This window comes from Blennius ocellaris, assembly GCF_963422515.1.
Source record: "Blennius ocellaris genome assembly, chromosome: 13".
Lineage (NCBI taxonomy): Eukaryota > Metazoa > Chordata > Actinopteri > Blenniiformes > Blenniidae > Blennius > Blennius ocellaris.
In genome coordinates this window covers 3,599,716-3,620,381 of record NC_137662.1, presented here as the reverse complement: position 1 = coordinate 3,620,381, position 20,666 = coordinate 3,599,716, and the positions used below count along the sequence as shown (strand labels likewise).

At 44.0% G+C, this 20,666-nt stretch overlaps 1 protein-coding gene across 1 annotated transcript in view; it reads right to left on the bottom strand.

Moving 5' to 3' along the window:
- ehbp1 (EH domain binding protein 1) overlaps positions 1-20,666 on the bottom strand; it is a 168,619-nt gene that overhangs the window by 1,856 nt on the left and 146,097 nt on the right. Inside the window, 2 exon segments of the mRNA XM_080507374.1 lie at positions 8,831-8,904; positions 10,997-11,096. Coding sequence (XP_080363500.1) covers positions 8,831-8,904; positions 10,997-11,096 — 174 coding nt within the window.

Below are 20,666 nucleotides of genomic sequence, written 5' to 3'. Positions count from 1 at the left end.
TCCTCTCATGGACATGCGATGGTGTGCAAACACACTATCAGTGTGTGTGTGTGTGTGTGAGAGCCCTGAGCAAACACTGGAGCAGATGAACCCCAGCAGCTTCACGCTGATCGACTCTGAGCTTCTTCCTCCTGGAGCTTCTGCTTCGTCTTCATCACTTCATTCACCTTCCTCTTTATTCTTTAATTGACACTGAAAATCATCTTCCATTGGATTTAATTGTTTCATTAAAACTTCTAAATCAAAACAAACATGTGAATGTCAAGCAGCCCCTCCCCCCCCCCCCCCCCAGCTCAGGAAGCGGCCCCACGGGGCCCCACAGGGTCCAGGTGGGACCCTGATCCAAATCCCCTCAGTCACTCCCTGGAGGGGAGGGGGGCTCTCTCTACCCCCCCGGGGCTCAAATATCCGCCTGGCGCCCCCGGCTCCTCCCTCACCCTCCAGAGTCACCCGAACACCCGGCGGCAGAAACATGGACGACCTCAGAGACGACCGTCGTCTCCTGTGAATCTAAAACCTCAGAGAGAGACGGAGGACGTCAGTCCCTCAATAACTCTGCCTTTACGAAGACGAAATAGTCCCTCCTCTTCCTCGTTCAGTCAAATTGCTGCAGTGTGTGTGTGTGTGTGTGTGTGTGTGTGTGTGTGTGTGTGTGTGTGTGTGTGTCACGCTGGGCTCAGTGTGTTTGTCCTGAAAGGTCTGCTCTCCCTCCATTGGCCCCGCTCGGCTCTTTGAAGTCGACCACGAAGCGAAATGAACACAGTCCCAATATTTGGTCGTCTGGAATCTTTTCTTCACCTCCTTTTTCCCCCCGAGAAGCAAATTGACTCTCCAGCGTTTGAGCGACAAAAAACGTCAAAACGGGCAAATACGCCTCGACCAGCGGCTTCAGGTTCGCCTGCAGAAACACCCGCCAAGGAGGGAAGTCTCCCACAAGGTGTGTGTGTGTGTGTGTGTGTCACCACGTGAGTCATCGGCTTTTTGTAGATAATTGTGAGTCAGGAATGTGTTTCCTCCACGGCGTTCCCACAATGCCGTGCTGCCGGGGCCGGGCCTCCACACACCAGCAGCTCCTCTCAGCCAAGAAGCCAAAGTGCTGGTTGAACCGGGGGACAGTGGGGGAGGCGGGTGTGTGTGTGTGTGAGAGAGAGAGAGAGAGAGAGTGATAGTGGGGGGGGGGGGGGGCTGTCAATCACATGTCTCAGAGTCCCGCCCCCCTCATTAGGAAGGTAAACAATAAAAAGAGCCGATGAGAGACGACCAGGCAACACCAGAGAGGGGCAGGCTGGGTAACCAGAGACGCAGGAACAAACAAAACACCCTGCAGCCACTCTGAACACCCCCCCCCCCCCCAAAGCCCCGCCCCCCTACAGCAGAGAGAGAGAGAGAGAGAGAGAGAGAGAGAGAGAGAGAGAGAGAGAGAGAGAGAGAGAGAGAGAGGGGGGTTAAGGACTTAAGAGGAGTGTGTACAACTCACATGGTGGGTGTGTATTCAGATAACCTTGCCGTGCACGCCAACGGTAACCATGTGAGTCTGCACAAGGCACACAAGAATGCGCTGGTTCAAATCCCCATGAACCCCCCCATGGACACCCCCTCCCCCTCCCCCACTCTCAATTTATTCAAGAGAGCAAACTGGTGCAAAGCTTCGTTCTCTCAAAGGCAAAACCAGCGTTCCTGCGTCTCCTTGTCCTGCGTCTCCTCGTTGTCCTGCGTCTCCTCGTTGTCCTGCGTCTCCTCGTTGTCCTGCGTCTCCTCGTTGTCCTGCATCTCCTTGTCCTGCGTCTCCTCGTTGTCCTGCGTCTCCTCGTTGTCTTGCGTCTCCTTGTTGTCCCGCGTCTCCTCATTGTCCTGCGTCTCCTTGTTGTCCTGCCTCTCCTTGTTGTTCTGCGTCTCCTTGTTGTCCTGCGTCTCCTCATTGTCCTGCGTCTCCAAGTTGTCCTCTGTCCCTGTCGTCCTGCGTCTCCTCGTGGTCCAGTGTGTCTATCTGTCTCACCGACGTTACGTCAAAGTCTCTGAAGCAGCGCGAAGCCATGAGACAGTGGGGACGTCCAAAATGTCCCTCCTATCTCCTTATCTATCCACTTCTCCTTCACTCTGGAAGTGTTTGTGTAGCGGCCATGAAAACTGTCTGAATTCTCAATAAGGAAAGGAAAGGAGGCTAGTTGCTTCCTTTAGAGCCTCCTTCAGCCTAAAAAGCAGATCATGTAAGTTACTAAAGTAATAATCTGCATTGAACAACTTTAAATCATCGAAGACCCAAATGTGCTTTTTATTGTCCATTTTCAGAAACTTGTAGTTCTTTTCCCGCCACAGCAGACGTCACTAACTTGTACCGCCGTCGCTTTATTATGATGTCACGTAGTGAAAGTGTCTGACTGCCACACTAACATGATCACCTTTCCTTAACTCCTCTAGGAAGCCTCCTAACACCTTTCCTTAACTCCTCTAGGAAGCCTCCTAACACCTTTCCTTAACTCCTCTAGGAAGCCTCCTAACACCTTTCCTTAACTCCATGCCGTCGTCCATCCAGGGGTTGAGGTAAAGTCCATGGATAAGGACAAAGGAGGGACAATTTGGACACACCCAATGTCTCTTGCCTCGAAAAAAAGAGACGCACTAAAACTTTTCTCCTTCATTTCATCTCTGCTTCGGTTTCTGAGCAAAAAGAGAGAACATTTCTCCTTGAACACGTTTGATTCTAAAGTCCACAGTCTCCAACGTCCCCGTCGTCTCTCAGATCTCCGGTTCTCGTTGCTCCTCCCACAACATAAACTCCACCTCTGAGACCAAGTGTTTTAACGTCTCAGCACCTGGAGACGCCGTCGTCCTCCATCTTACCCACTGCTGACGTTCAGTCCCATCAGTTCCACTATCAGGGAAGAAAGAAGTCTTTCATTTGTCGGAAGACGTTAAATCAGCGACGTGCTGAAGACGGTGTCGGTGCGTCCTCTTCCTGCCAACGGCCCTGATCCAGAGGGACGGACGACCCTGGACCTCTGAGCAGTGGTTTGTTACGCCGAGGCTTTGGAACTGGGCTTCATCCAACTGTTTCTCCTGTCCACAACTAACCTCAGACCAGAAGAGCTGCACTTCTGGAGACGCTCTGACTGGACGTCCTCGAGGACCCAGCAGAGACTTTCAAGATGAAATATACCGCCGACTGGCTACGGCGTTCCTACAGTGACCAGGTTTCCCTACTTGGAGCTGGAATCTCAAGTCCAAGACGTCCTGGTGGACAACTCACCACGCAGACTGTGAGCTAGAACCTGGAGCGGCAGGAGGCCGCCACTGACGTTTGAAGTGACGTCGGCTTCGCTTTGTTTTCACTCTACATAATAATAATAATAGTAATAAAAAGACCAACAAATGTGCTCGTTATCGGCGGCTGCAGTCGAGTCGCCGCGCTGAAAGAGTTGGCGACATCATCAAAAGTTGCCCATGTGATGGGATTCCTCGGTGCACCTAATCAATCAGGGTCTGTAGCACGCCGCCCCGATGTGTTACAAAGCACAAATAGATTTACAAATGATGTGTGTGTGTGTGTGTGTGTGTGTGTGTCGGGGGTGTGGAGAGGGATAAGCTCCTGCATAGGATTACATATTGATTTTAAACATATAAAAAAGCTTATCATATCAAACCGTAACAGGAAAAACTCGGAGACCCGGCTATGCATAAATCCCTTTTAGACGGCGAGAGGGCGTCCACTTTAAAACACGCACCGTGTGTGTGTGTGTGTGTGTGTGAGAGAGGTGTGAATGGGTAAGCAGATAAAGAGGGCATAGTGGATCAATTTTTGTGGCAGGGAGATGAGAGTGTGGCATACAGATGGCATTTCCCCGCCTGGCATCACACCAAGACGCGACACGGCGCCGGTTATCACCCAGCTCGTAAACAGCCTCAAAGTCTGCGCTCGTCCCCCGACCGCGCCCCCTGCAGCCGCCGCCACCGCCGCCGCTACAACACCAACCACCACGGCGCCATGGCTGACGGAAGCTGACGCTGCAGTTTAAATTCTTCACACTGGAGAGTCGGGCTGGTCGCAGCACATTTAATAAGTGGAGGACGTTTGGATGAGTTCATGCAGAACAATCACATTAAAGAGGTAACTCAACACCAGAACATGGCTTGCAATTGTTTTGGCTAATAGCTTTTATTTTGAAAATATTGACATTTTAGTGTCATTGATTTAATTCCATTTTAATTCTCTATTTTCGTAATCACAATTATTATCATTATGTAAATGTGTTATTAAATGTATTTATATAGTCTATTAATTTTTTTTTTTTTGGTCTATTATTATGTTTTCATTAATTTTATTTCATCATCATCATCAAAATCATCATCATCATCACAGTGACCTATTTTATATTGGACATGATTAATATTCCTTAACACTGAAAGTTTGTGGCTTTGTATAAATCTGTTTTAATCAGTTGTGTATTTTCTAATAGAACTTTTATAAAAAAAAAAATAAAAGCATGGTGAAGTTATTTCATTTCAGTTTGTAGTTTTGTGTGACGGAATTATAAAACCTGTTGAGTTTTAACAGACGAATGAGCCACATCATGAAACACACAGATTTTAACTGGATACAAACAACGTTTCACTGTGAAATGTTCTTTTCCAAACGTCCTCGGTGACGTGACATTCTGGACTTTTACTTTATTTTGTGTATCATTTTCTTTCTGTACCTGCAGGAAACAGGAAGTGACGGCGGCTGCAAATGTTTGGTCATTAAACATTCAAAATTGAAATTTGATAAATTTTTTTGAACTATTGAGTTTTTTTTTTAAGAATGACGGTGAAAACAAGACACACGATTAGTAAAAACGTTCAAATGGATCTAAATCTTGATTATACTATATTACTATATTACACTATTATATAGTGAAATTGTGAAAACTGTCAGTGACTAAATATCAATGAATCTGACTGGATGTCTGGTTTATTTAACCTTTTATCAGGTCAGTGAGCAAATATAAGAACTTTTAATTCTCTGACAAGAAAAAACAAACAAAAGAAATCCTGAATCAGCTCCTTGAAAACGTTTTCTGATCGTTTTTGCGGTTGTTGAATTTATTCGATTAAAAAAAAAAAAAAAAAAAACTTATAGAAATTCTAGAGCTTAAATTGTAAAGCCATTAAGAACTCAACAATTTATGAAATTTATGTTTATATATATATATATATATATATATATTTGATCGTTTTCAGTACTTTTTTCAAACTCTCATTTATCAGAAATAGTTTGTAATTATGTGGCAAATAAAATAAAGAAGATATAGGAGACAAGATTAGCATTAGTTGAAAGTGTTTCAGTCATTTGGTTGTTGCTTCTGCTGTACAGGTTTTTCTTTGGTAGTCAAACTACAAACTGAAGCAGACGTTTCAAGAGTGTCTGTACGATTCTGTGTTGTGAGTTGGTCTGTGGTGACAATGAACAAACTAAAAATAAGCTTCCTTTTCAGGTCTGTAGTTTCTGATGTTGATTTGAAATAACTTCTTGGTAGTTTTGTCCAAAAAGAGGCTGTAAAATTAAACTTCTACATCCACGTGCACTTGAAGCAGAATAATGTGTTTTTGAAGTTACACTATTCAACATCTGCTAAAACTGCAGAAAACTCACAAGCTGAGGGAGAACATGCAACCGAAGCTACATGTTTAATTCATGATCATGTTTAATTCCTTTATGATTAAAAAAATAAAAGCAAGAAAGAAACCTGCATCAGTCCCTTCCTGCAGCTCTATAATCAATACCTTCACTGGTCTCACCTTCACTCTGACTTTCACGTCCTCACAATGTGTGTTTTTATCGCTGCACTCAAAAAAAAAAGAGAAAAAAAACAGACAGAAAGGATAGTTAGGATCTTCTAACCTACTAAAAAAAAAAAAAACCCTCAGAGGGGAGTTTAGAGGAATTTGTCCTTTAGCTGAATATCAGCTTCAAAGTTGATTTGTGTCGTCCTGCCTCCTCTTTCCACCTCAAAGCCCCTCGTCTTTCTTCCTCTCCTCCTCTCATCCTCGCTCTCATGTGTCCAGGAGCTCACGTCAGCGGCTCAAATGCAGAATAAAACATCCTGAGTCATACCTTTTCTCTTTTCTCTCTCCTCTGCTCTGCAGCGTAAACACAGGCGAGGCCTCAGCTTCACTCACAACCTTATTCTTTTAACGCACACGCAGCATGCTTGAGTCATTCTTAAGGCTGAACTGATGATTAATGCTTTTTAGTCAAAACGTCTCCTCACTCAAGAAAAAGGGGAAAGTGAGAGCAGCTGTGGCGAGTTGCACTAATCAGCAAAGATAACACTCAATGAGTAAATCAAAGTAAACCGGACTTGAAATGGAGGAAAATGATGAGCGCAAGAACACAATCTGAGTCGTAATCGAAGGAGCTGCGTCGCAGACGATGGACGTCCTTCCAGCTGTAAACCGGGATTCAAACCCGAGTCCCACTTAAAGTGATGCAGCAGCAGCCATTTCTGTTCAATCTAAACCCAATCGCTGGAGATGTCCTCCGTCAGCTGGGATATTTGGAAGTGATTCTCTGATCAATATTCCAGTTCATCAAGTCGTACTTTGAGTTCAGTTCATTGTCAGTCTGAAGGGAAATATGAAGTAAAACTGCACAATGTGTTTTAAACAGGTGAGTATTGACATGGCGTGTCAATACTCTGTCACCTGGAGGTCCACCTGCAGCAGTCTGGTTTTTTTTTTTTTTGTTGTCATTTTCTCTTGATTTGCTTTTCTTTGGAGCAATCGATTAAAAAAAAGTTTCATTTGCTAATCAATCTCAATTACTCCTACTTTTCTTTCATCATTTAGAATTTGCAGAGCACGAGAACACTATTAAAAACGTGATATGGTGCATGTTGATGAGGGATACGTGGTGCAAGTCAGTACAATGTAGAGAGAAAGAAGAGTTTACTGTTTTACAGTGAGTCAAAAACCTGAATCCACTTCACACTTGTGAGGTCCAACCTGCTGGATGAAAGCAGTGTCAATGCTCTGTGTGTGTCTACAGATAAGATGCAGGGTTAGATTAAAGTTAGGCACTTTGTTGTGATGCTGAAGGTTTGGGGCAATTATATCAATGGGCAAGCCTTACAAGTCAGGCTACTGCGTGTGTGTGTGTGTGTGTGTGTGTGTGTGTGTGTGTGTGTGTGTGTGTGTGTGTGTGTGTGTGTGTGTGTGTGTGTTAGGGCAGGTGTATCACTGTGAAGTCTCTCTCTCGCTCTGTCTGTGTCATTGACTGGCCAACCAAATCAGCAATTACTCGCACGCCCGACCATCGCTCAATGGAGCCGCCCAAGCACCAAATAAGAGCTGTGGAGATGTGCGGCCAACACACACACACACACACACACACACACACGCATGCACACACACGTAGACGTACACATACACATGAATGCATCCACACGCAGAGGTAAAGGACACACAAACACACCTGTGAGATGTAAACACAGAGATGCAGGCAGTTGGAGGCTGACAGATCCTCAGTACACACACACACACGCACGCACGCACACACGCACACACACACACACACACAGCAGAACTATCTGTAGCCGCTGCAGAAAGGTGGAGCGTGTGAATGTTAAGTGTCTCCCTGAGGGAGGAAGGGAAGGCCGGCTGATAAGTTAGTCAGCTGCAAATCCAACAAGTCCACATGAAGGCGGCGAGGGCCGCAGTGACACGACACACACCACCTCTCCACTCACACACACCGTCTCCGCTCGCTCCCACCTCCACACACACACCGCATACAAACCCCATATTTAAAGAAACGTGCACTCGGGAGCATCAAGAAGCACCTGCCTCGACGCACGCACGTATACACACACACACACGCACACACATTTATTTGAAGCGTTGAAAAGTGAATTCTTCTCATCTGACTGCCGCGGACACGTCACAGCTCGATAAATATAAATAAATAAGTGAATCAACCTGGACGCAGGCAGCATGGCTGCAGCTCCGGCTCGGATACACCGGTCTGATCCCCCCCCCACCCCCCCACCCCCATCCCTCCCTCCCTCCCTCCACTGCCTTCTTTCTTGCTAATTACAATTGATTTATTATGGACCAGGTAGCTTATCAGGTGCCCAGTGAAATTACAATGGCTGTCCGAAGGCTGTGAGGAGAAGGGGTGTGTGTGTGGGGGGGGGGGGGGGGGGGGGCGTCGGTGGTCAATGTCGAATGGCAAAAATCAATTAGCATTGATTGGCAAAAGGTTCATTTTGCCAAAGAGGACGCAGTCGAAGGGGATTAAACTTCCCGGGCCCTCTGACAAGTTTGATACGACACAATGGCTGCTTTCCTGGCTCCGGTGTCGTTAACAAGCTTTCAATAATAAAACCACTCTTTTTTTTTTTTTTAATACAACCTCGTAAAACCTTCTCTCAATGCTGCCCAGGCTAGATTTCATCATTTCACATCAGGAATCGGCTAGTCGGGTCTGGCTAAGGAACAGATAACATTGATCAAGTATCAGGCATCCCCCCCCCCCACTTTAATCCTCATCAAGGAGCGACGCAGATTCCAGGCTCCTGCTGGAGGCTGGTCACCAGACTGCAGCTGGAGGACTGGGAAAGACCCGGAAAGACCCGGACAGACCCAGACGGGCCGTGAAAGATGGAGCATTTTAAAACTAATTTATCTCAAGACAGCTGATTCACCTTCTATTCATCACTTTGAAATGAAAATCTGCTCCAAATGTTCATATTTGAATAAAGACGGTGTGAATTTGTGGTACATTTGAGACAAACAGGCGCCAAGCTTTCTCTAGAAATGATTTACTGTGTGTGTGTGTGTGTGTGTCACTCACCCTCGATGGCCAGCATGGCTCTCAGCTCTCTGTTCAGCAGTTCGAAGCGTCTCTCCAGATCGTGCTCTTTCTCCCTGTGGCAAGTTAGAAAAAAAAAAGTGTGAGAGAGGAAACACACACACACACACACACACACACACACACACACACACACACACACACACACACACACACACACACACACACACACACACACACACACACACACACACACACACACACACACACACACACACACACACACACACACACACAGAGAGACAACAAAGTTCATCAATATGTTAATGACTAAATCATTAAGTACTTAAAGAAACCTGCAATAAACATTGATTCAGCGACTCGCTCGGACTTTCACCGGCTTCGCATTAATCTACTGCACATAACCGATACTCATAGTGCGTCCCACACAGCCCTGGGTCAATGTGTGTGTGTGTGTGTGTGTGTGTGTGTGTGTATATGGACACAAAGAGGAGCACGAGGAGGCAAAGATGCATTTAAATCATAATCAAGGTGAAAGAAAAGGGGGAGAAATGTGTGTCTGCGGATGTGTGTGTGTGTGTGTTTGTGGCTATGCGTGTGTATTGTGTGTGTGTGTTTGCGGCACAAATTGAATTTTTTCCCTCTTTCAGCCATATTAAAAAATGAGCTAATTCGGCCTCTAATAGAATTTGTCCTTCACAGGCGGCGTTTCCTCGTTCTCCTGCACACACAGAGAACAGAACCGGGCTCATAATCAGCCCTCCTGTCAATCGGCCACTTCTAAAGCCTCCCGGTTCCCACGATGTAATGTGATTATGAATACTTCAATCTCCCATCCGCTCGCGCACTTTCCAAATCGCGGCGGCCGCAGACGGGAAAACCTAGCCGCCGCTGACCACATACAAAGAGACTGCAGATGGAGTCCAGATCGCCACATTCCTATCGATTTCATATCCCGTCCGCATGTAAATCAATGAGAGGATAGACAGAGGCGCTGAATGGAGTGAGGACGACACCTCCGCCCTGTTTGATCCTCCGCTGCTCCCTAAAGCTACGTCAACAAGAGCAGCTGATTCACGGAGAACAAAAGTTGTTCAAGACCATTAGCTTCTACGAAATTACATGATTATATGAAATTGTTCTGGGTGTGGATTATAATCTCTTCACATTATTACATATAATTATATTAATTTGTGTGTGTGTGTGTGTGTGTGTGTGTGTGTTGGTCAATCTATTTCAAAGCACCTTACTGATTCATCGGCAACATGCTTTGTAAATACAGTTTGATATTTAAACAAAGTAAACAATTGAATGTTGTTGAAATACACCAAAACAACAAACAACATAATGAATTTAAAAAAATAAAAAAAAAGAAGAAGTTATTAACCGGGATGTAAACAAAAGAAAATGTGTTATTGTTTTAAAACCCACAAAAATTATTTATATGTAAACAACAAATCTAGTTGTTTTCTGAAAGACATTTAAATCACTTACAAAATGTTTGTGTGAACAAATGTGTGTTGTTCTTTAATTGCAGCTATAGCAATCCCAATTTTCTGTAAAAAATATGTATTAGTAAACAAATCAATGTTGTTTTTAACCAACCATGAAACAACATTTGCATATAATTAACAATCAGATCTAAACTACTGATAAACGACTTTTACATGTAAATAATTCTGTGTTGAATTTGAATGACGTCTGATGGACTAAAAAAGAACAACAGTAACATGTAAACAAATATTTGTTGTTGTTCTCAAATCTCATCTAAACAAGCGAGACACAAGTAAACAAATCTTGACAAATATTTACAAATGTAAATAAATGTGTGTTATTAGAAGAGATTTTAACCAACTTGAAGAACCTTCAGGGTTGTTCTTTATCGCAGTAAAGAAATGTGTGTTGTTGTTAACTGAGAACACAACATCACGTATGTAAACAAATGATCAGTTGTTCATTGATTAAGTTTAATTTAATTAGTTAATTAGTTGTTATTCTTGTAAATCGGGTGTTTCGTAATAAACTGAAAGCTTCAGTAATGATGTGAAGTTTTCATGTTTTTAAGTCTTTCATTGTTGTATAAAACTGAAGAAAACAAGCAGGTGAAACGTGAGACTGTGGATGTTTCCGTGGATCCAGAACGCCTCCAAGTGAGTGTGAAGCGAGAGAAGCGAGGGCGACACGTACAGCAGAGAGAGCTGGTTCTGCCGTCGGATCAGGGCGTTCTTCTTGTTGACCAACATGAACCACTCCTGCATCATGGCCTCCTCCTCCTCCTTGTTGTTGCCTGAGAAGAGGAAACAGAGATCATGAACACAACATGGAACTTGTGCATGAATTCAGTGGGAAAAAAAAAGGGAGAGCGATAATGCTAATCGTTAAAGTTCAAGCCTGCAGGTGTTGTTCACAACAAGGTGCAAGTTTGGACAAGGAGCAAGTTCAACCGCTTTGTTTTGCGACTCTGTCGCTGCTCACAGGATGTGGAACGAAAGAAATACACCTTTGTTCAGAGATCTACTACAGACCAGGGGTGTCCAACATGCTGGAGGTCCTGCTGGACAAAACCAGCCTTTTGAACACGTTTCTTAAGAGGAGTGGAAACAACAGGTCACTGAGAGCCGAGCTGACGTATCAGTGATACTGCCCTGAAAGCTAGCAAGCTAGCAAGCTAGCATTAGCCGCAAAGCCCTGTTGTCTGGGTGAAGTTGTACAAACATGCAGAATAAATCACAACTGTTGACTGGATTTTGCACCACAAAGTTTCATTAAATTGTTTTTTTATTTTCATTGTTCTCATTATTTAGTTTTTATTTATATATTTAATGACTTGTTGGATTTTAGTGAAAATAGAGACATTTTCTTCACGTATATTCTCCGGCAAACAAATGAAAACGTTCAACGCTCATTATGGCACTATTTTACTGGGCTGCATGTGGTCCCTGCACTACAACGTGTTTGATACTCCTGTCAAAAACAAATGCATACATTATTTCATTATAAATAAGAATTATAACGGTATATTTTAGACTTTGTGTCACAAGCAGAAACATTATCCGCTGCGACTTGAATTGAGTGATTTAAAAAATATTTTTTTTCTTTTTTTCTACAAAAAACTGGTACACAATAAAAAATTCCTTCCATGCTAATGTGTTATGCACACTCCTGTTCATACATAGCCAACACTGAAATGCTTCACCACTCTAACATACATCATCGGAAAAAAATCTAACTAAAAACTATCCAGCTATACTTAAATATGTCTAAGATATTATGCCAAACTGTTGGCTTAATGAACAAACAGAAAAAGTAAAATGAATCAAAACAAACTAGCTCACAGAGAAGTGCAGCTGTTGTTGTGTTCGGTATCAACCCAAGTTTTGCACAGAAGGAGAAACAGTGAAACAGGTTCAGAGACGACAGACGAGTCACCGAGGATCAAATTGCCCCTGCAAACAGTTCTCACCTTGATAATGATACACAGGTGGTAGTAATGTTGTGGCTGATGACTGTATGCATGTATGCTGCCTGTTTGTCCCCAAAATGGCAACATGCAGTGATTGCTGATGGCGAAGTTGTGAATGTGACTGCACAGGGACGAGATGAGGCAGATAAAAGACGTGTGTGTGTGTGTGTGTGTGTGTGTGTGTGTGTGTGTGTGTGTATGTGTGTAAATACACTCTTCACTGATGGCCCTTGAGTAAACATTCACATGCTTCACACCATGTCTCCACTACGTCAATACGGCTTCAGCCGGGGCTGGATTAACTCGGCGATTACGGTGGAACGCCTTAACAGAGTGCAGCCTCTCTCTCACTGTAGGGCAACACAGATCCACCAATCACTCAGGCAGCCCTCGCCGTCTGCGGGCCTCTCCGCCGCGCCGTGTAATACCTGCTGCACACACAGCGAGCCGGCCGGCCTCAGACGCCCTCGCCCGGGGCCGCCGCTTTATGAAACAAGCGGTGCAGACAAAGCACGTCCAATAGAATCGCTCCGCATGTTTGCCAGGTAATTAAAAAAACTAAACAAAACAAACACCTCAATCAGACAGAAGTCAGACGATCGTCATGATTTATGAAGATTAAAATGACTGAACGGGACGAACACACTGAGGCTGGACGCCGTGCGCCTCCTTTTCACACCGGACGCTCCTCCTGCTGCAAACAGACTCAATCCCACCTGTTATTTAAAGACTCGTGGGTTTTTTACCACTTTAACAGCACTATGCAGATTTTGTAAAAGAAACTATCATTAGAAGTACAAATGGGCAAAAATAACCGTCTTTTCTCCGTTAAATAAAAATAAGCCACCGTATGAACACACAGAACTGAGATGAGCGGCAATATTCTGAATAAAAGTGGACAAACAAAGACGTGCTAATATGTGGTGCTTTGTGTTGTTTCAGCTGTTAATGTTCATTTATTAAGACATTATAGATGAAATCACTCGTATAATTTGTGTTTGTGTTCATGATGCTCTGGTTAATCCCAGACTGAAGAGAAGTAACATGGTTAAAACAGGACTTTGGATCAAAGATGGTGTCTGAGTTTATTATAGTATTGATGATGCTTTTTTTTTCTTTCACTTTTCATGAGGAAGTCGCTGTGATGCTCACGCAGCATTTCTGGACCATGAGGGAATTCCTGAGTATTAATATCATTTCATTTCAGCTTCAGACTGGTGTTTATCCTGCCGTGAGACGGACGGGCTGACCACTGCACCGCTGTACCGCCATCACTGGACGCCTCTGAGCTTTTCACTGGTGAATCAATGAAGCGTTTCATAAACTAACAAGACAAAGAGAGTCAAACATCGCTGAGCAGTACAGTTACAAAGAATACATATTAAATGTTTTGTTTTATTCCTTGAGAAACATCAAAAAGAAATACAAATTCTGAATAATTCAGGCACAAAAAAGGAGAAACTGAGATTTTTTCAGACTAAATAAACCTCTACAAACTGCCACCAAAGGTCAAAGGTCACCTGCTCACCTAACAAGCTTGAGAGAGGCTGGAAAACCCAAGAAAGCACAGGAACAACATGAAAACTCCCCGGCCGAGATTCATTCACATTAAATTGTTATTTTATTTAATGTCACAATGCAGCTGCATCTGTGTGTTTTTTTTTTTTTTTTAAACAAACACATTTTAGAATATCTTGGGAAAAGTGTGACGACAGAGGAAACAATTCATTTAACTGTTCAGGAGGGAGGAAACAAAACAAGTGTTTTTTTCTCATTATTGGTTACACACACACACACACACACACACACACACACACACACACACACACACACACACACACACACACACACACACACACACACACACACACACACACACACACACACACACACACACACACACACACACACACACACACACACACACACACACACACACACACACACACACGGGGCGTTGCATCACAGATGACAAAAGGCAGACTGGTGGTGTGTGTGTGTGTGTGTGTGTGTGTGTGTGTGTGTGTGAGAGAGGACACCGGTGAGTGTGTGGACATTTGTGATACTCTGAGCCAGCAGATGTATGTAATTTCATTTAGGAGGAGGAGGAGGAGGAGGAGGAGGAAGAGAGAGGGAGAGGGGAAGAAAAAAAAAAAAGCCAGCGAATGAAAGAAAGCTTGAGGATTTAGCGGAATCGGGGGCTCGTGGATTACTGTAGTCAACTTTGAAATGGACGACACTCGGAGGAGGGATAAAGCCGGCGCTGACAGGTCATTGTGCTGCCTCCAAGTCAAATAAAACAAGCAAATAATAATGGCAAATATTAAGCTCCTGTGACATTGTGGCGAGGCGGGTTGGAAGACGGAGGGGGATTATAAAGCTATATCCCCCACCGTTAGCAAGCCAGCAGCCAGCAGCCGCATCTCATGAAGGGGGGGGGGGGGTCAGAGGGAAGGTAGGCTAAAAGAGGAGAGGAGGTAAGAAAGGGTGGAAGGAAGGAGGAGAGCAGGTGAGGGGGGAGAGGGGGGGGGGGGCGTGGAGGCAGGACGATCGACAGCTGCTCAGCATCCGCCTCCCTTCGGCGCGACCTCTGACCTCCAGATGCCACCTGACTCTTAAAGAGACAGTTGCATCAAAACTCAGTCAGGATCACACACAGGAACGTCTTCAAGATCATTTTCCTGGCTTTTATTGCTTCAGGTGACTATTCTGTTTGTCTCTACTCATTTTTGTTTCAGAATGTTTTATTTTCCTCCACTGTTTTTAAAAAAAAACCTAGAATTGTATTACTTTAGTTGTATTTTTGATGTTTTTTTCCAAAGCTCTATTTAAACTTCAGCATATGGAATTAATCTTTCACTGAATCTCGTCATTATGTCCCCTGAGCTCTGTTTCCATTCTGTTCAGCCATGTAATGTGTTGTTAGTTAAAAGGCTACTTCCCTGAACACCGACAGCCTTCTTTTGCACGAGTGTCCACATCAACACATTACAAACACATCAACAAACTATAAAAGCAATGTTTCTCGCCAGATTTTAAATTACATACGTCATCCTTAAGTGCACCAGAGGTGTAACTTGAAGGTTTCTGATGTTGTGACAGGTGTAAAGCTCAAACTCTAGAAATACAACATAAGCTAGACCTTTGTCAATGTTGTCAATGTCTTTAATCATTTAGTCAAAGGTAATTACTGTGGTTTGGTTAAAAAAAAAGGAGGCTAAATGGAGAAATAATACAGAAGTTACCAAAACTTAATTGATGACGGGTAAATTATATATCTATCTATATCTATATATCTATATATCTATATATAATTCCAATAAATCCACAAAGAAACATCCTATTTAGTCTTGTTTAAATCATTGTAACCTAAAGGTAAACAATATATTGCACCCTGCTTTAGTGAAGGTTCAGGAAAAATCTGTGTATTTGGGACAACAATCTAGAATAGTTCTAGTAAGACAGAAACAACACTTACATGATGCCATTGTTTTTATAAAGATTGTTTCTTCTATAACACACAATAAGGTTTTATGTAATTCCAACAAATGTAATTATTTCCCAATTATTCAAAATTATGAGCTAATACACACATTTAATTTGTACCAAGAAACTAAATAATACTGTAAATCAATTTGTAATGACAAGGGGGTGAAATGAGAAGATCTGTACTGCATTTCATATATATTTAAGCTCTTTCTCATAAGAAGGGATCCCGTTTGTGTTCAGTGACGAGTCCGTCTCATGATGTTACGGCGGGGAAAGAAAAAAACTGCTGATTGTTTGTGTTGTCTGAAGACAAATGGTGTAAATGTCGCTGGCAGGCGGCACCGACACTGTCTGTGAATCCAGCCTTGGCTCCGAGGCGCCGTGCAGCCATGCTGGCTCTCAGGAGGCCATCTTGGATCAAAGCATCTGGCGCTTTGGCAGGTCGCACTCTGGGTCTTGCTGTTTGCCTTACACGCCACTTCTCGGTGCTTCAACACCGAGCGGGGCAGAGCGGAGCCGGGCCAAGCTGAGCCCCGGCTGCAGCGAGAAATTTGGCACGCCGGCCATGTTTGATCAGCACATCAAAGGGCTCGTGGAATATGTCTGACGGAGATACACGGGGGCTTCCCCCCGCCGACAGGGAACTTTATCATCATTAATATCATGTTCGGGGGAACCTCGGCTATCGTTGTGTGCGAGGAGCGGAAGATACGATCGAGGCAGGCGCACGCGCCGCGCCGAGATACAAGCGATAGACGGATCCCAACAACCCCTCTATCTGATCGCCTGTCTCACTCTTCTCTTGTTTCACTCTCGCCGCCTCGCGAGCGCGGCCGGGACACAATGACACGGAGTGGCGTCTGCATGCAGGCAGGCTGCTCTCCTCCGGGCATGAAGCAGAGCCTGGTTAGCATCGGTCGCACAGATTTATGAGAGATGGTGGAGAAACTACAGAGAGAGAAATGAGGAGGAGGAGAGAGAGAGAGAGAGAGAGAGAGAGAGAGAGAGAGGATGAAATGGGAACATGTGCCTCAATAGCCAAATAAGATTAAGATAGCCATCTTGGCCAGTGTTCCAGTCAGTTTAGATAGGAATAATGAAACCCACCCTGAGGTGGTCAGACGGCCGCCGCTGCTGGACTGCACTGGTTCTGAATAGGGTCTAATCTTATCGCGCACAATAATGCGTTCAGTGGTCAAATATTAATGAATCTGCTATCTTTTCCTTTACACTTTGATTTTTAGGAGGAAGTCCCATTGAGATCAGGAGCTTCTTTGTAAGAAAACCTGTCCAAGGTCACAAAATCCCAAGATAAAGTAAAACCCACAAAACAATGTGCGATGACGAAATGTTAAGTATGTCTGCTGTAGAGTTCCACGTTTCGTCTACTTTAAACCCGGCAATGTGAGATGTGTTCTGCTCGCCGTTAACATTTTGATCAAAGATCAGAGAGAGTCCACTTCCTGTCGCACAAGAAATCGTGGCTCGAGGAAATCCAAGCCAAGGAAAAAGGACTGGGAGCCACACATGGTCGATCAGCCATAATATTATGACCGTTGGCCTAATATTGTCTCAGGTCCTGTATGTGGACTGGGAGTCTACTGAGCATGTCCAGAACAACTATTTACTCTGTCTCCATGGAAACTGGGGGAACACTACTTTTCTGAAACACTGCTGCTGCACACCGCAGCCACAGTCGCAGCTTTTTCAAAAAGTTGCATGTTCAATGGCTCCGAGCACCGTTGTCGTGTAAACAGACGCCCGAAATGTCATGGGAGTTTTCAGTTTTTCCTCCGATAATGTTGTTGTGTAAACAAAGTCTAATTCACCTGCTAAGACAGCCCTGATTGTAGAGGCTTGACGTCCACGAGGCTCCTGACTGTGAGCTCTGCTATCAGACACCAGATTCACTGTTATTAATGGAATCGGTCAGTGTTTTTACCTTGTAGGGTGAACTGAAACAGGTTACTATTTAATTACACTGAAATCAGCACTTGTTGACACTTCATGTCAAGTGTTTCCTTTTACAATACATCTCTGTAAGAAAATTCCTATTAGAATGTGTAGATTTCAAGGTATAGAGACTGAAAGTAATTAGATTAATCTCAGTGGTTATCAGGCCAGTGTGGCCAATTGAAAGCAACAAGCTGGATCTAAACAAAACGTACGTCTTCTGAAAGGACCATCATCAAAATGAATGAATTGATTGTTCTGGTAAACTGACTGCGCATTCAACTGCAGAGGTCGACACTTTCCAGGTAACCGCTTTTACTCGGATACTGTCACCACTGATTACATTTTGATCGCATACTTTATCTTCCAGATGGATTGTGCCTGACATTTACAAAATAAAAAAAAAAACAGAAAGCTACAGTTTTGTACTCATGTAATAGTTGACAAAGAAGAATCACCAGCGTGTCACACGTTTGTTATCTGACTCCCTTCGTTTGGTCAAGAACGAAAGAAAAACTGATGGATATTGTGAGATGTTTTGTAAAAAGAGGCGGTTGAACCAGCTCACGTTGCACATTTCTGAGAATTGTACAGCCAATGTGATTATAGAGAAGTTAGGGGTTGGTCTTTCCACCACCGTGCCGTCCCACATCGCTAGTTTCCATGTTGTGGCTCACGGATAACTGGACGGGCGGGAACTTTCTCCGTGTGCCGTCAAGGAGCGAGTGGCTGGATAACGCGGCGGAAATGAACGAGACAGAAAGAGAAACATTAAAAGCTCTGATCACAGCACGTTCATCTCATTTCTTATCCCACCATTTTGTCATTTAATCCAATAGCTGCTAATCCAATTTGTCTATCGGACATGTAAAAAGGCGGGGAGGAGGAACGGGAGGGGGAGAAAGAGAGAGGATTGGGGGGGGAGGAGGAGGAGGAGGAGGAGGAGGAGGAGGGGGAGGAGATAGAGCTGAACTTCTCCTCTTGTGCTCAAGTCACTTTCTGAATTGCGTTTTTTTTTTTTTTTTTTTTCATGTAAGGCCGAGCCGAAGCTTGTGTCTCTCTTGTCTCCGCCTGAGCGTCTGATATCAGCAGGGATCAAGGGGGGGTGCATGAAAGGCGGGGGGGACACATGAAAGGAAAGGAGAAAAGGAGGACTAAAAAGAACAGGATGAACATTGTTTCCTGTGATTAGGTAAGAGCTCGTTAAAAGGCTGTCACTGCAGCCATGTGAATATGCATGATGGGGACGGGACTAATCAGAGGGGTCTGTGGTGAGGGCCGGAGTGTGTGTGTGTGTGTGTGTGTGTGTGTGTGTGTGTGTGTGTGTGTGTGTGTGTGTGCAGGAGGGAAGGAGGGAGGTGGTGAGTGTGTAAGGGGCCTGCTGAAGACTTGATTTAATTAATGTGAGGAGGATCTTGTTAAGGAAGGAGACGCTGAGAAGGAAGAAGTAAACGTTTGGCTGCTCTGGACCAAAATACGAAGGATTCAAACAAACTCCACACCTCATCTCTTAATCAACATTTCTCCGTTTATTTCGTACGGCTCATTCAAACCCTTCCACTTTAATGGATTTGTTGTTATGAGGTTTTATTTGAATGTTTTTACTGGTTACAGAGCGGCCTCGCAACAGAAATCTTCACGTCAGTGGGACTTCCTGGGTCTGTTTGGGCTCTCATTGACCAACATCCTGTTGGAATTCATTTAAAGAAATTACAATTGTTAAGAAACAGTATCTGCTATCAGGTCCGATACTGCACAGAGTACTCATACTCCTGAAAGCTCCCGATACAAGACAAGAGAGCACGAGTCATGTCGGTCCCTCGGTCTGCAGTCTACAGAACACATACAGCAGTGGACTATGAATTAGGTTTTATTGATCTATTTTAATAAATACTCGTATCGGTAGTACCGGCAAGTAGCAAAAATTTAGCACTCATACTTGCACTTGTCCTTTAAAAAAGTGGTGTTTCCTTACTATTTCCCCAGTTTGTGAAAATTCTAGGTTAACAAAATGCATCATCATTGTTTTTTTCATGTTTTGTTGGTTACATGTAATGATTAAACAAATACATGCAATTTTCATTCGTTTTTCCATTTTCTAACATGTTTAAATGCCAATAAACTGCATCTAATAGTGTTGCTGGTTTAAAAAAAACTCTGTCTGAATACAAATTTTTTTCAAAGTACGATGAAAAATGATAAAATAATAAATAAATGATGCTAAATGTTTGATTTTGATCAGTTTTACACATTCCAGCAAGAGAGATGACCAATAGTGGTGTTTAGTGGGTTAGCAATTACAAGGAGAGTGCGTTTATCTTTCAGTTAGAGCAACAGTTGCTACAACACACAGCTCGGCAACATTACAACACTTGAGATATGTGGAAGAATCAGAGCGTTCGCTCCCCTCCCCTCCCCTCTCCTCGACATTGCACATGTGATTTCTCCTGCCCGTTTCCATTCTCCCCTGCTCTCTACTGGAGTGCTGCTGAGGGCTATTTTTTTCCAGGGAGTCTTGTACGAGGCCTTTTTTCAGCTGTCCTCAATGGCACAATGGTTCCCGCGTATAGAGCAGATTCCTGCTTTATTGAACCTGTGTATAATGTCGTCTGAATGGAAGCACATTAACCGATTCACACTTGCCTCCTTCCCTTCCTCCCTCCCTCCCTCCCTGCCTCCTCCTCCTCCTCCTTCTCCTCACACCGAAAAAGGAGAAAAGTGAAATGCGAAGGAGGGAGAAAAAAGGAAAAAGAAAAACCCTCCTCTGGCACTGAGGCACAATGAGTGGCTTTTCCACTGGTGTCATTTGTCAACCACTGCTTGCTTTACAACTCACAAAAGAGGTGGAGGTCTGGAGAGGGAGAGAGGGAGAGAGAGAAAGAGAGAGAGCAGGCAAGTGGGAGACACGCACGAATTGGCTCTATTCCATAATTACAATTATTAGTTTTCTCA